General features: G+C 45.6%; 2 protein-coding genes across 2 annotated transcripts in view; both read right to left on the bottom strand.

The window, feature by feature from the left end:
* Positions 1-6,463, bottom strand: part of fgf12b (fibroblast growth factor 12b) — a 49,135-nt gene extending 42,672 nt beyond the window's left edge. The window contains exon 1 of the mRNA XM_031573116.2: positions 5,910-6,463. Coding sequence (XP_031428976.1) covers positions 5,910-5,934 — 25 coding nt within the window. The 5' untranslated portion in view covers positions 5,935-6,463. The remainder of the gene's footprint in view (positions 1-5,909) is intronic.
* Positions 6,464-8,722: 2,259 nt separating this feature from the next.
* On the bottom strand, positions 8,723-14,394 carry LOC105909285 (protein MB21D2). Its single transcript, XM_012837899.3, has 2 exons — positions 14,068-14,394; positions 8,723-11,624 (listed from the first exon to the last, which is right to left on the bottom strand). Exons 1-2 carry the CDS (start codon positions 14,318-14,320, stop codon positions 10,360-10,362), a joined length of 1,518 nt encoding a protein of 505 aa, XP_012693353.1. The 5' UTR covers positions 14,321-14,394; the 3' UTR covers positions 8,723-10,359.
* Positions 14,395-15,896: the final 1,502 nt, after the last annotated feature.

Genomic DNA, 15,896 nt, shown 5'->3' on the forward strand with positions numbered 1-15,896 from the left:
CACACACACACACACACACACACACACAGCACACACACACACACACACACACACACACACACACACAAACAGCAAAGGCTAGTGCTGACCCCTCAGATATCAGTAGCCACACGGGGGGAGCGATGGCATGATAGAGAGGAAGGGAGAGAGAGAGTGGGCAGGGAGATTGCAGCTATAAACAAGAGAGAGAGAGAGAGAGAGGGTGAGGAAATGAGAGGAGCCTGGAGAGGGAGAAGAGGTGGGCGAGATATTAAAGAATAAATATACAGGGAGAGAACCAGAGACTTGAGGAAAGTGTGGAGAGTCAAACACAGGGAGAAAGGGCTGGTGGAAAAAACAAGAGAAGTGAATCATTTTGAGGTAGGGGGCTCTTGTGCGTGTGTCTGTCTGGATGTGTCTGAATCCATGCATGTGTGTGTGTGTGAGTGTGTGTGTGTGTGTGTGTGTCAGTGCGGGTGTAGATGTGGTAAGCACTAAAACGGGTGTGCAGCAGTAAAGCTCACACACACCCACACAACCCCTCCCCCCATCCTCCCGGCCTTCTTTCCTCCCCAGCTCTTCCTCCATCCCCAAAACAGGTGACATAAATGCATGTACCCCTCAAAACAGGTGACCTGAATGCACGTACCCCATACACAACAGCCTTAATGTGTCTACCCATACAGAGATGACCGGAAAGACTGTACCCCTAAAACAGCTGACCTGAATGAATATAAACCTGAAAAAGCCGACATAAATGGATGAGTCTCTAGACCAGACAAGCGGGCTCCGCACACCCCTAAAACAGATGACCTGAATTGGCGTAAAGTGGAGGCAAGAGGAATGGAGCTACGCTATAGGCACTCTTCACTCCTGAGTCCTCATCAAGCACACAGCTCCTGAAGCCAGAGAAATATACCCAACACAGGGCTGTGTTTAAGCTACGCTGAGAAACATACTTCCCACAATTCATACAGATGTTTTAACTGTTTGCACCCAAGTGCTGATGCCCTTAATGTATGTGACAGATGCTCTGAATGTATGCATTTCTATGACAGATGCCCTGACTGTATGCATTTGGATGCCCTGAATATGCGTTCTTCTCCCATAAGGCCACCCAGTGACCGGGGAGTGTTTACCCACTGTAGGCCCATCCAGTGGCAGATGTGTCCGGCCCCAAGTCTATCTGGGTCAGCCTATTTCTCTGGTCCTCTGCATGTGTTAGTGTGTGTGTGTGTGTGTGTGTGTGTGTGTGTGTGTTTGTGTGTGTGTGTGTGTGTGTGTGTGTGACATCGATGGCAGTGTCGGTGGACCGGCTCTGTCTGGGTGTCTCTTCAGGCTGCCTGTTAAACACACAGATGCCACAACACTGGCTCAAGTTACTCAGACTCAGTGTCTTGCGCGCAGACACACACACACACACACACACACACACACACACACACACACACACACACACACACACACACACACACACACACACAAAGTCCCTTTCTCACAGTCCCTTACAAATACATACCCAGCAGTTTCTTCCTGGATGGTGAGAGATGGAAGGAGTCCAGGTTAGAGCAGGCAGGTGAAGGGAAAACCAACAGCGGAATCCCTTAGTAGACTATCAATGCTCCCTGGACCCGTGCCTCAGACACAGATACTCACTATACAAACACCCATCCTATTTAAAGACTTTACTATTGCTGGCAGACAATGGCCTGGAGTATGAGCATATTTTATCTGACTATAGCTAAAGCATTTAAGTTTGGCAAACAGCCACTCTGAATTGACAACGTTGCTGTATGTTGCATGACTGTGCAGTTGTGTGTATTGGTTTGGTGATGTTTGCTGCGAGGGTGTGCGTGTTTATGTGTGAGGGGGTTTATTTGGTGTCTCTGAGTGTGTGTGGGTGAGCACTCACAAGTGTGTTTTTGTGCATAAGTGAGGGGTAGAGTCAAGTGTGTACGGCAGGAAGAGGAAAATCTTTTCTGTATCAGCATCTGCTACAAGCGCTATGCATTTTGGGAGGAACTCGTATGACCTTGTGATCTTCCTCCAATCAGCCACATCCCTAACCTTCAAAGTGTCATCACAAAGATGTTTTTAAACACTGGCCTCCTTTACGGTCTGTTTTTGGAATTCCTCTAAATTATACATTTTGGCAGCCACTATTCTCTGCTTGTACGCTAAGAAAGAGGTGATAAATATATAATTGACTTTTGCACAGCGATACAGTTCAGTGAGGATATGAAGCTACGTCAGTAAACACATCGATGTTAGAGACCTAAGCGTCAGAAGTGTAAGGCGTCCTGACCAGAGATGCAACCAGTTGACAGAGTCCAATAACAGAGTGATAGACACTGCTCTGTTTCTTTCTGTGTCCTTCACAATGAAGCCTGTGGACCATATCAGACACAAGCACACACACACACACACACACACACACACACACACACACACACACACACACACACACACACACACACACACAGACATATACCCATACATAAACACTGACACTAACACACACTTCTGACCTTGCACTCTGTCTATATCAACATACACATGGGGTATTTTTATCAGCCTGTTTATGGAGGCAGTTTTGAGGGATGGTTTGTCAGCTGAAACACACTGACATGAAAAGTGCCACCATGCATTTCAGTGACTCACACCGTCAAAAGAGAGTGAGAGACAAAGGATTAGCTAGAGAGAAAGACAAATGGATGGGGGGAGATGGAGAGAGAGAGAGAGAGCGAGAGAGAGAGAGAGAGAGTGAGGAGGAGTACCTTTTGCCCTGGTCGCAATCAGAATCAGAAGAGGGTATGACTCAATTTATGTCTGGTTTCAAGTGCCCTTCATAAAGGTTTTCTGTTGCCCCCGCCCCCTTACCAAGCTCTCTTAAGCTCTCTCATTAAATACTGTCATCAGTAGCCCAGTGCTAAATACTGTCATCAGTGGTCCAGTGCTAAATAATTACATCAGTAGCCCAGTGCTAAATACTGTCATCAGTAGCCCAGTGCTAAATACTTACATAATTGGTCCAGTGGCCTAGTAAAGTAATTGAATAGAATACTAAATTCTGGGTCTTCTTTCAATCACTCTATTCTCCATTTGCAGGGAGAGAATCAACAATAACCTTTCGTTGTTTCACTGTCTTACTTCCCTTAATATACTAGCATTCTCTCTTTCTACCTCTCTCTCTCTCTCTCTCTCTCTCTACCTCTCTTTGTTTCTCACACACACTCTTTTATCTCTCTCCCACCCTCTCTTACCCCCCTCTCTCTCTTGCTCCCTCCCTCTAACCATTTTCTCCCTCTCTTATCCTCATCCTCTTTCTCTCCGCAACAGTGCTTGATCACAAAGAGAAGTGCCTGACTTTGTTGGTGCTGGCCCCAGAGGATAGATCCAAGAGTTTGGCGTCCACAGGCCTATAAATAGTCTCCAAGCAGTGGAGCACAGAGCTCATGTTTGTGTGAAATTATTCTCCAAAGTGATGGCTCGGGTTCACAGTCAAAATTCAGTTTGGGCCATTTTAGACAATTTACCTAAAAATATCAGGCCAGCAACTCTGAATATTACTTGACAGGCCGATTCAGAATATATTACACGGTATATTACATGCTTTTTATATTATATATGTAAGGAGTATTGCAGTTTTTGCAGATACAGACTTATAGGGACAACGTTGTCCTCACTTCAGGTAAAACAGTGACCTTCAGCAGAGAAGCAGAGAGCTCCACAAGATGATGAAGATAAACATGGCCCTTTATGATGCTGTAGAGCTCTTATGTGCAAGTGCTTAGGACGGAATTAGAGTGCGGAGTGAAAAGTAATGCGCCTGTGTCTTTGACTGAGTGGAGATGTTCACTCACACACTTACACTCAGAGACTATGCATAAATATATATATATATATATATATATATATATACTGTATATATATATATATGTTTGTATATATATATGTGTGTGTGTGTGTGTGTGTATCCAAGCATTGGTCTTGTATCAGTTGTGTGTCTAAGTAGGCCTCCTTACCCGACATTACTCATTTGCAATGCACACACCCTTACCCGGGATGGATGTAAAATGGAAATGATTTATGTCCTTACACATGTAACCTTTTTTTTTCCTTGAGTGGCATGCATATGCAATCTCCCACATTTACTTAAGGATCTCAAATCCTCTGGCAGCTGCTTACTGTACAGTAGACTCTGCCAGGCTGCCCACAGTGTTTCAAGACACAATTACGCTCCCTAGCTGCACAAGGCGATAGCTGGTATATGAGTAATTTGTACACACACACACACACACACACACACACACACACACACACACACACACACACACACACACACACACACACACATACACTAGTGGACAATTAAACAGATAGACAGACATGCAATGCTCTGCCTGACAGACAGAAGTCTGAGAGTCTGAGATACCTATAATGACTCGACTCTGGAGGTGGGCTAAAGCAGGATCTCCCCAAGGTCTTGGCTTGTGTTACATTAGGAGGGCTCACAGTCCAGTGGTCAGACCTCCTCATTAAGCGTGGAGCGTTCAGGTCTGTCCCACGGTGTTGAGCCCAAACCTGGACGTCCCAGCTGGACTCAGTGAGCTGAGCCTGATGTCATTTAGAGGCTTTGGTGTCGACGGAGCATGGGAGAGACATCCGGGGCGCAGCCGGGACTCTGCCAGACACGACACCATGCCACTTCAAACAAATGAACACGCAAAACCTGAACCCGAATACAAAGGTACACACACTCATGCATGCTCAGACACAAACACACACAGGGTCCGTATGATTCATTTGCTGTAGAAACGGGGATTTGGAAGGTTAAAAGCAAGAGAGGCGAGGAGCTATATACATAACCCTCACCCACATGAACATATACACAACCTCATCAAGAAGAATATGAATGCACACACATATAGCCACACACTCACATACACATACAGATACATTCTGGGGAACCACACACACGCGCATGCATACACACTCTTCCTAGGGAGTGCACACACTTACTTTCCCTCTGAATGCAGTGAGGTCTGCTTCGGCAGGGTGGCTACGCGAACAGAATGCTGATCGAAACCAGCAACACACCATGTAATCCACACTAGCATACACACACACACACGATCACACAAACACACTGTTGCACAGGAACCTACAATCTTCATGTACAAATATGCCAAGTCATCTGCATAAACAACATCAGGTGCTCAACAAAGGAATACTACACAGGGGATATTCTCACAGGGTTATATGGCTGTTTTAGGCATATAATCAATCACCCCTAAAAGCTGTATGTTAACAAAAAGACACACAGCAGCCTAAACACAAATACACACACACACACTAAAATTAAACACACAGAGGCATCAAGATTTATAAAACAGGTAGGTGCTTGAGCAGTGTCAGTCAGGGTAAAACCTCAATACGCCCTGCCTCAAAAACTCAACAGTTTTCAGTGACTAAACATCTGTGTCGCATGTGGTTAAACTGGTCCATGGGCAACACACGAATACGCGACGACGTTAAGTGCGTGTTTGCTTCGTCCGGAGTCACAGGAAGGAGTAAACCACCCTTCCCCGCGTAAAAACCGACGGAGGACTGATTTTGCTGCATCAGGACTCTGTCAGCCATTCGCTGAAAACAAAGCGGTGGCTGGTCTGAGCGGGGGCAGGTCCACGCTCCCCTGCCGCTGCCGCAGGACATAAACGCGATGGGTTTTCCATCTGAAAACAGACTTTGAAAGTCCTCCGCAGCAACATGCATGTAAAACGACAGCCACCCCGTCCTGTTCGCCAGACTCAAGTACCGCAGTCTACATATATCCCAGCACTGCCCCGCTCTGCTAGACCCGTCCCCACACGCTGAGCTCCATCCACACCCATATTCAGACTACATGTGAAAAACATAAAGTTCCTTACCGGCGGTTTTGTCTTTGTTCTCCATCTCCCGCTATGCTGATGTTGGTCAGGAGGTGGATGCTGGAACGCTATACCTTCGGGTTGTACGTGCTTGGTTCGGTCGGGATGGAATGTGGTTCTTCCTTCCCCTACTCGATTTCAGTTCCCTGGTTTGCCCAACCTGTAATCAGCGCGCGCGACTCGTGAGAACAGCTGTTAATCAATCCTTGTGACTGTCAGAGAGTGAGCGTGGTGGGCGGGTGACGCGCAATCGGTGGTGGTACAGAGCGATGTCCGAGCGGAGAGAATTGGGCGTTTTTTATGTCTTTGCTTCTGCCCGGGATCGTGCATTACCTGTGTCCGCGCGCCGCGATCGGGAGCTGTCCTCTCGCGCCGTGGTGCTGCAGCTCAGTTCCTATCAAACACTGAAGTGACGTCACAGCCCAGGATCTTGTTTAAGGTGACATCTGAGAAAAAGTGGAGTCCCGAGTCGCCCATCCCTGTGAGCTTGATCTATGCAACCTGAGCTAAGCGTTATCTCCACGCAGAAGGCAGTGTGCGGCGTTTTGCTTTTCATGAAAGTAGTCCCAAGGTGAGATGAGTCGCAAGACAGTGCTGAATGTCATCAAGTTATGCGCGTGTAATATGGAGATTGTAACAAAATAGAAACAGTGACTTTGACATTTTTGTATTAAATGAGTACAATGTGTATATCGAATGAACGTTAAATAGGCTTCAGTTAACCTACACAATATCTCTTTTACTGGGAATTAATATTTTACCATTTACCTCTTAACAGTAATCCATAAAATCAATTGGGTTTACATAATAAGAATGAGGATAAGAATAAATTGTTTTTAATGGCGCTCAAGGTCACCTCAGAAAAGAGAAAACGCAGAAAAGACCAGTTTTTTGTCAGGAAAGAAATGCACTGTTCAAAATGTCCTGTGTCAGATTTACCTCTCAGTGTTAGTTAACATTACAATAATGCAGGTGTGGGCTGCCCAGGGTAACTTTCCTTCTTTAAAAAGGGGTACCTGTTTGGTTACCATGGTAACAAGGTTACAGGTTGCTTCTAATATGATAACAGGATGTGGGTGTCAGTTACCATAGTAACATCACTTTTTTGGTGTAGTATGCGACTTTGAGACAATTCTTGCTCTTCAGGTATGGCGAGAGCAAAGATGGCTTCCGTCAGCAGTGGAATGGAGTAGGGCTACCAGAAGTGGTGAGACACAATCCTTTAGTGGCCTCACCCAAGTAGGTTAATTGATTTGCAATTAATGCCACATTTTGTGGACAAGACCCTGAGGATTACCACTTTCTACATGCTTGGGGATCCACTCATGACCTTCAGGACGTACAAAATATGGAGCACAATATAACACTTAATCATACAAGCCTTCATACACTACACAAAATGTTTACAATTAGAAGCATAATAATTGCATTATTACAATTTCATACATTTAAGTCTCCTATATCACTATATGTAGACCTTTACATTTTCTATATAACCCTAAGGGTTCATGCATTTCAAAAAGAAAATAGAACCGTGTAATGTCATGAATGAAACAGTTGGTGTTAACCTAAACATCAAAGTCTGCTTTGAAATAAAATGCTGCGTAGCCCTGTAAATGCACATTTTGGAGTTTGTGGAATGTGAATTTTATTTTTGGGTAATATCAGATTAAAGCTCCCATGAGACCACAGTCATGCCATCTTTTCTCGTGACCGTGGCCACACACACACACACACACACATTCCCCGAGCTCAGATGGGCGGAGTGGGCCGCAGGTGTGCTGACAGGTGCTGAGACGACAGGAAGCAAAAATATCTTGGCACAAAAGGGAAGGTGCGGAGTGTGTGTGTGTGTGTGTGTGTGTGTGTGTGTGTGTGTGTGTGCATGTGTGAGCAGACAACAAAAAAATGGATTATCCCAAACAAATCTTAAGCTGGGCTTGCAGTATTTATGTAGTAAATATGCAGACACCATAGAGAAATGTCAGCTCTAAAACTGCCACTGAAGTATCTGAGATTCAGAGGCAGAGCACTTCAGCACCTGCGTCATCAGCACTGTACTCCACTGTCTTCTGCATGATGTTTCCATCTGCACACAATAAGTCTTTCTGGAGGCCAGCTCATGTGATTTAAGCGAACCGCTACTTTCTCCTCTTTTCCCCACCCTCGTTTTATTGCCTCGTTTATCTGCGGTGACTTATTTACCTAGGGGCCTTGCTCATCACCCAGTCGGTAGTGATACAAATCAAGACGTTTGACTGACACACTATAAGTGGCGACCTGGCAGGGGTCTTGGAAGAGGGGCACTTACCCATAATTCTCTCACTTTCACTTCTCATTGCCCTGGGAAGGCTTCCAGCACCTATGGGTGGCGCAATCATTTTGTTTGGTCCAATCGGGTTGCTGCCTCACCGCTCCCCACCAATCAGTACCCGACCACCTCTGGTCATCCCACCATGTCAGTCATCTGTCACCTATTGGCAGAAGTCCAAGGCACAGGGGGCAAAGAAGGAGAAAGCACAGCTCTGCTCACAGCTCAGTCCTAGTCTCTCTGCTAAGCACACCGCAGTGCATTTAACTTATGGACCAGCTATCGGCAGCAACACCTTCCAAGGGAAATGGTTCCCTCACATTAAAAAGGCACATTTAATAACCACTACGACTTTGACCGTGGGAGGCCAAGGACGCAATGCACAGCAGCCATTTTGAAATCCCATAGTAACCGAAAAATGTGTCATGATTTCTCAACAGATTTTATAACACTACATATAATAAACAACAAGAACAACGATAAGAAGAAACAAAAACAATGCTTAGTGAGGACTGCAGGGTCTTGTTTAAGTTTATTCATCACACAGTAATTTTGCATGTTTATCTCTCTTACACCAGACAGCAGTCTCTGCAGTTGAGCGCCCCTTCTAAGTTCTTCCGTGATCTATTATCAATATATTAGTGACTCTGCTGTTAAGACCATCCTTCAAAACTCACACAATTTGATTTTGGTACATAGTGATATACTTACAAGTGTTAAAATGCATTCCTTTCGGATTAAACCTTTGACTGGCGGCTTGTCTGAAATTGAAACCTTAACTGATGGGATCAACCCTCAGTGCCTTTCAAATGTCTGCAGATTTACCACAGAGGAACCCCTGAGGGCATTGAGGTGCTCCTCTTGACTCGATAGCAAACAGACGATTGGTCCAGGACGATGCTGTAAGGCAGTGTGATTGGTCCCTGCTGATTCTGTGGGTTTGTGTTTGGTCAGTTCTGATTGGTCTGCCTCGTCCAGGTTGATACTGGCTTGTACCGATTTTAAAGTCCATTGATTGGCTGACACTCAAGATAATATGGCCTCGTTTGGGTCTTGTACACCATGAGCGGGATCCATTTTATGGAACAAAATCAGACATTTTACAGGACTATTTACACAGTAGCAATGCACATTCAAATGAAAAATTGTTCGCATTAGAGTAACTTATCAAAACAAAAACAAAAAAGTAAAATTAGCAGCAGACATAGAAAATAAGACAAAAACCAACAGTAGTAGTTCCACAAACGGAGACCTAGGACAAGGAGCTGGTAGTGGATATGACTGCAGCAGTGATAATGGAGAATAGATTATGTGTTGCATTAAAGATCATGGGAGTTTGTAGGTGTGTGGGTGTATGTCTGAATGTATGTGTGTGCGTGTATAGAACGTATTGTGTCAAATCAAATCAAATCAAATCAAAAGTCATATACAAACGGCACCAGTGTGTCAGTGTGTGTTGAAACTAATTGCACTTAAGTATGCAGATATGAGTCTTTGAGCGTCCATTCCGCAGAGTTTCTTTTGGCATATTCCATTCGAGGTTGCAGAACTGTTCACTTCACACATGAAAGGTATGACAATGACTGTACGGATGAACTTTAGCTAGCCTTAATGGGAATATATTATGAAGCGTACGTTTCTCTAACAGCTCTAAACTTGTGACACATGTTCTCTAGTTGTCGGTGATCGCTGAAGAGTTAAATGGAGCACAATAATAAAAAAATGGTGCCCAAGCTAAGACCAGCTCTTAGACCGTCGCTAAGACTTTAACTGTGCAAAAAACATAAAACCACAATCCACAAGAGTCCTTAAGCCTGTTTCATTTACATTAAGCCAACAAAGTCAAATAAAAAACTTGACGAATCAGGACAACCTTCCCTTACCTCTCTCTATCTCTCTCCCTCTCTCAGAGGTCAGGCTTCTCGAAGCCCTGTATTCTCAGTTCTGGAACAGGGCCACTCTCTAGGGAGATAAAACTAACTCATTTTTCCCTTCTGGCACAATCCTCCCCATATGATCAACTCCATTACAGGAAGGATGATACAAAACGTTTTGTGTGACTGTGTACGCGAGCGTGTGTGTGTGTGTGAGAGAGAGAAAGAGAAGGAGAGAGCGAGTGAGCATGCGGTCCCAGGGTCCTCAGAAGAACTTGTCATCGATGCGGAAGTGGGGCCTGGTGACATCGTCCGGGTTGATGAAGACGGAGATGGACTTGCCGGGGTTCTCAGTCACCAGCTGCTGCAGCTTCTTGGCAAGCCGGTCGTCGGGCTGCTGCTCACCACTGGCGTCCGACTGCGGAGACGGAAGCCCCGAGCTGCTGCCGCGCCACTGCAGCTCCAGCGTCAGCCGGTTGGCCGACTTGGATTGCTCAATGGCCGTGCGCAGGTGCTCGGCCGGGTCGGAGCGCACCGACGACAGCTTGCGCGCGTGCAGCATGGCGGTCTCGTCCGACAGGTGCTCCAGCATGTTGCACTGCGGGATGAAGTAGTTGGGGCACATCTTGTTGACCAGGCAGTGCTGCAGGTCGTCGATGAGGCCCAGGAGGAAGTGGGCGCCAAAGTCCTCCTGGCCCAGGTAGGTGGAGGGTAGGCGGTCGCAGGACCACAGCATGAGGCTGCGGAGATGGTAGGGGCTGACGGCCTTGGGACGCGACAGCAGCTTGATGATGAGGGCCTTGCATGCCTGGTAGGCCTGCATGAGGCTGCTGGAGATGCACTTCTTCAGCTGCACCTCGCTGCGGGCGAACGACAGGCGCCACTCGTTCTCCTTGCAGCCCTTGAAGGAGCTGGAGGGCACAAGGTAGAAGCCGCTGATCACCTCCTCCTCCGTGATCTTGCCGTCCCAGAAGTGGTTCTCCATCAGCCAGCTCTGGGCCACCGCAGGCCAGCCCTTGAAGGAGACCACGGGGACGATGTCGTAGAGCATGCGGCTGCTGCCTACGCCCAGGATGACGGAGATGATGGTGCCGTTCTTCTCCACCTTCTCCACGCGCGGCATGCCCCGCTGCGGCTTTTTCTGGATCTCGGCCAGCACCACGCTGATGGACTCATGGAACCAGTCGGCCACCAGCGTGGGCGAGAAGAAGTAGTTGGTGGCGCCGTTCAGGTGGTCCACTACCGTGCAGCAGTCCTTCCACTTGTTGATGGTGACCTCGTCGAACAGGCGCAGGCTGAGCCAGGAGTGGCACAGGGCCGAGTGGCGCATGTCCAGTGTGACCGGCTGGTTGCGGTCGTGGAGCTTCAGGGCGGGCACCAGCAGAGTGAAGTCCATGTCGTAGTCGGTGCCGCGCGCGTACACGCTCAGCTCGTCCAGGTCCATGTCCACCACGCCCTCCCGCACCCCGCCCGACAACAGCAGGTACTCGTTGGCAACGGGGAGCTTCTGGTCCAGCTTCTGCACCATACCTGAGAGAGGCAGTGAAGACAGTCTTTAAGAACTCACTTCCCTCTATCCATCTTGAGCACACTGCTAACATAGTGTTGTTATTACATGACATGCTCAACTTATACACTAAAGATTTTAAACATTTCCTATCATTTTAAAGCAGCCCCCGCCCCCATGTACTTGTACCATGTACTACAACACAAAATAATCACAATGGCCACGGATAATGATCTCATCAGAAATTTCCCACTCGCAATCTGAAACAAGATGTGAATGTATTAACCCATGCCATGAGAACCAAGAGACAAGACAAATACCACTAACAGCAGCTAGGATGCAAAATTATCAAAACAGTGCACATTGACGCAATCTTGTTTAGCCACTAGGGGGCAGTGAAACAGTGTGATCTCCATCTCTGCCAGGGGTGCATTCCCCAAATGCTTTGTTGTGCCACAACCATTGTTGGATTTAGGAGGCCATCATCTTTCTCGCTCTTTATTTTTTTCTTTCTCTCTCTCTCTCTAAATCTATCTCTCTATTTATAAGGGTTGAACAACTCCAAGAAAACAAAGTCCAGGATGGCCAATGAATAAATGTTCTCTCTTAGAGAAAGCCCAAGGGGTCACACAACATATTATCTGAAATGAATGTGATATTGCCATGTGGTAGCAAAATTACATTCCAGTAAAGACATCAAGTCAAGAATAAAATATAGATAAGTTAAAAATACATATCACACCAATGCTTATTCCATATAACAGATTCTATCAATTGTGAATATAATGTCTATGGCTGTGAGATTCAAAATACTTTACTATATTTAAACCTTCAGCATCATTACCCTGGCCACAGTGAGCTGCCATCAACTACCAATTAGAGACTTCTTTTAGAGTGCAACAGACTGAACCTATTACAGACACAACAGGAAGGCCAAGCCACATACTGCAGCTCTAGCCTGTAACCAGTGCTTGTGATTATACAAGTCTGAGTTGGCCATGCAGCATTTTTACACATGCTAAAATCAGACCAACCAACACACCCAACCAGTGAGTGGGAAATGAAATCAAGGCCACCCCAGGCCAAGCCTGTGTTAGTCACTCAGTAATGGTCGGTCGCTCTCTTGCTCTCGCGCTCTCTCTCTCTCTCTCTCGCTGACTCTGAGACACATAATCATGCACACACAGACACACACAATCGCACATGAAATGGCCAATCAGTAATAATGTGCCTGAGGCTCTCAGTATGATCACCCTCCTGACGACTGGGAACTCAAAGAACCCCAGCAAAGGCAGAGAGGAAGAATGACTCAGGCCAACAGAGGCTGCTGCAGAGAGAGAGAGAAAGAGAGAGCATGTGTGTGTTTGTGTGTGAGAGTGTGTGAAGGTGTGTGTGTGTGTGTGTGTGTGTGTGTGTGTGTGTGTGTGTGTGTGTGTGTGTGTGTGTGTGTGTGTGTGTGTGTGTGTAATGACATGCATATGACACTAAATGCATGTGACCATGAAGGTTGTACATAAAGCAATTGAATGTGAGCCTTTGGATATGGACTGTATCTTTGTAAGATATTTCAGAAAATGACAAGGAGTACTCTGTGTTTGCATACATAACAGACAGTCTGCCAATGTGCATGTCTCCTAGTATGTGCATGTGTCTGCGTGAGAGGGAAAGACAAAGTGTGTGTGCTCATGTCGAGTGGGTCAGTAAGAAAGAGACAGGCAGAGATATGTATGTGTTGCCTTCGAGCAGTTTCCTGAGTTCATGTAGCAGGACAGCTCCTATCTGCTTCGCCTGTTTTCCTGCTCACTGAACTCAGGATGTCTCTGTTCCCGCTCAGATGCAGTCACTGTGCCAACAGACAGTGCAGCCGGAGTTTCCCCACACTGTCAGGATGCATTTTAAATAAACGTGTGTGCAACGCTAAGCTCTAGCGACTTGTTATGCTCCCTGCAGTTTCTATGTATAAAAACAAATGATTGTTTATCAAGTAATAAGGCATCATAAAGGCTATCGAAACTTATCTGAACGGCACATCAGAAGCATACCTGTACCATACCTGTACTATACCAACATTGTTGATCGTCAGAGCTAATATTACGTTTGACCGCTGTAGTGTTTGTTCTTCAGGGTGGGGGCCAAATGACTGTGCTTCTTGCTTGTCACTGAAGAACGAGGTAGTAGTCTCATGATCATGAGTATTTCACAACAAATTATGGCACCACACATTCGAACCGGTTGTAAAATACCTTATCAATTCGCTGGCGGGCTACACACGCTAACTTGCTAACATTAAACAGCAGCTAGTCGCCAAGTTGTTCTGCAACCAGTCACAACAATGAACAGGGCAGGCGTGTAAATTCAATCTTCAAGGCAAAGCCAAAACGTGCAAACACACAAAAAATGATGCACGTATTTTGAATGCACTGAAGCTAATCCGACGATGTACAGTTACATTTGCTCACCACTTACCGAGCATGGAGAAAATGAAGTCCTTAGCCGTATGGATCTCCAGTGCTCGCTGGTCGTCATATTCCCTCTGGTCATGTTTACTAAATTCGTGGATCATCCGATTCAGCTCTTCGATCCTCGCCCCTGACCTGAAGTCGAGCTCTGGGTAGCCAGGGATCATTTTGTTCATGTTTGTAGAACCAGGAGTCGCAGTGGGGCTATTCCCCAAGCTACTCACGGAACCAGCCCGGCTAGAGAGCGCAGGTGCCGCCATGTTCGCCAGGAATAACAGAATGTTGTAAACGCAGGCGTTCTACGTACTCCCTACTACCCCCAGGTTACTATGTATGGCAAGCCGTTTTAAAATGTAATCTGGAGTGTGGGAGTGATCGTCGTCATTTTGTATGCGCGGTTTAGCATTTTTGCAAGTTGCGGTTTAAAAAAGAAAGAAAGCCCTATGAGAGAATAAATGGGGTTTTGGAATATTGACAAGGTAACGCCGGTGGTAGTTAAATACGTGCTTGCCAATGCGGGGTGTCTCAAGCAGTTATTTAACTACCATGGGCATTATTTTAAAGATTTTCCAAAACCCCATTAAGTCTATCATAAGGGTTTTTTTTTTTGTTTAAAACTTGCAAAAACGCTACTCTGCTATATAAAAAAAATGACAATGATAACCCCCGCACTCTATGTCATTGTGGATATCTGGAATGTTCTTTTAGAGTAGTACGAATTGAGTTACAGATATCTGCAATACTGTATGTAGTCTAGCTATTAAACGTTAAACCGGCTTGCCATAAACAGTGTCTTGGGCGGAAGCTACTCTCGAGACTTGAACTCAATGATATCTCCGATCCATTATATGAAGGAGTGGTAGCTTCTCCTTTGGGCTTTGCTTATTCTCTAACGATATTAACGAGTGTCTTCAGACTAATTCGGATGATATGAGTTGACGTTGTTGGCATAGCGATTGCCATGGTTTTGAAAATGATGAAATCAGAAGTCAAGTCAGTGGTGCTGATGCAGCAAGCGGGTAGGCTACCAGCATCTCCTCGGCAACCGAAATCTGATAGGCTTGCTTCATTGGTAAGCTATTGAGCAGTACAGAATTGACATACGAATAAGGTGAATGCATAAAATAAACATAATACTTTTTAACTAGGGCCAACTAATTCTACAAACATTATAAAAACCAAACAGTTCAGCTAACCTGTACCTAACTCGTTCCTCCAAATGAGCAGCAAACGTTGTTTGTTGGTTTGGTTTTCAAAAAATTAAAACGACCTGACAATGCTGAAGGCATGCAAAAAAACAGCCCAAATTGTTTCCTAGTATGACTATGCTGTTTAATTCTTGTTGATTGGTTTTAATGAATTTGCTGACATTCCAGGACCTTAGAATATTGTGACCATTTGAATGAAAACAGCTCCGTCAAACAATACACTTAGATTATACAGGAACAATTTTTTAAGAAATATAATTATTATAGATATAAAGGCTTCATAAAGCATTACAATATTTCACAACAAAACAGACCTTACTGTCAGCATAGCTGTTTAGCCACCTTAAATGTAATTCTGTTAAGATAACAACATTCATTCTGGTGCACTGTGCAGCACTCATGGGGATACATTCCATTCCATGAGTCCATTTAGCTTAAAAGATAAATCAAACACAGGAAATTCCACAGTTGAAAAAAAGAGAGAAAGAATCCAGCGAAACTGATAGCTCAGTCAAATACATTGGACACAGATCGGACATACACGGTGGTTAAGCCATCCCTTGAGAGTTATAATTGGCCTGTGTTTACAGTGTGTGGTGTGCTGTAATACACTTGACAACTTCAGAAT

Source organism: Clupea harengus, chromosome 9 (genome assembly GCF_900700415.2).
Source record: "Clupea harengus chromosome 9, Ch_v2.0.2, whole genome shotgun sequence".
Taxonomy (NCBI): Eukaryota; Metazoa; Chordata; class Actinopteri; order Clupeiformes; family Clupeidae; genus Clupea; species Clupea harengus.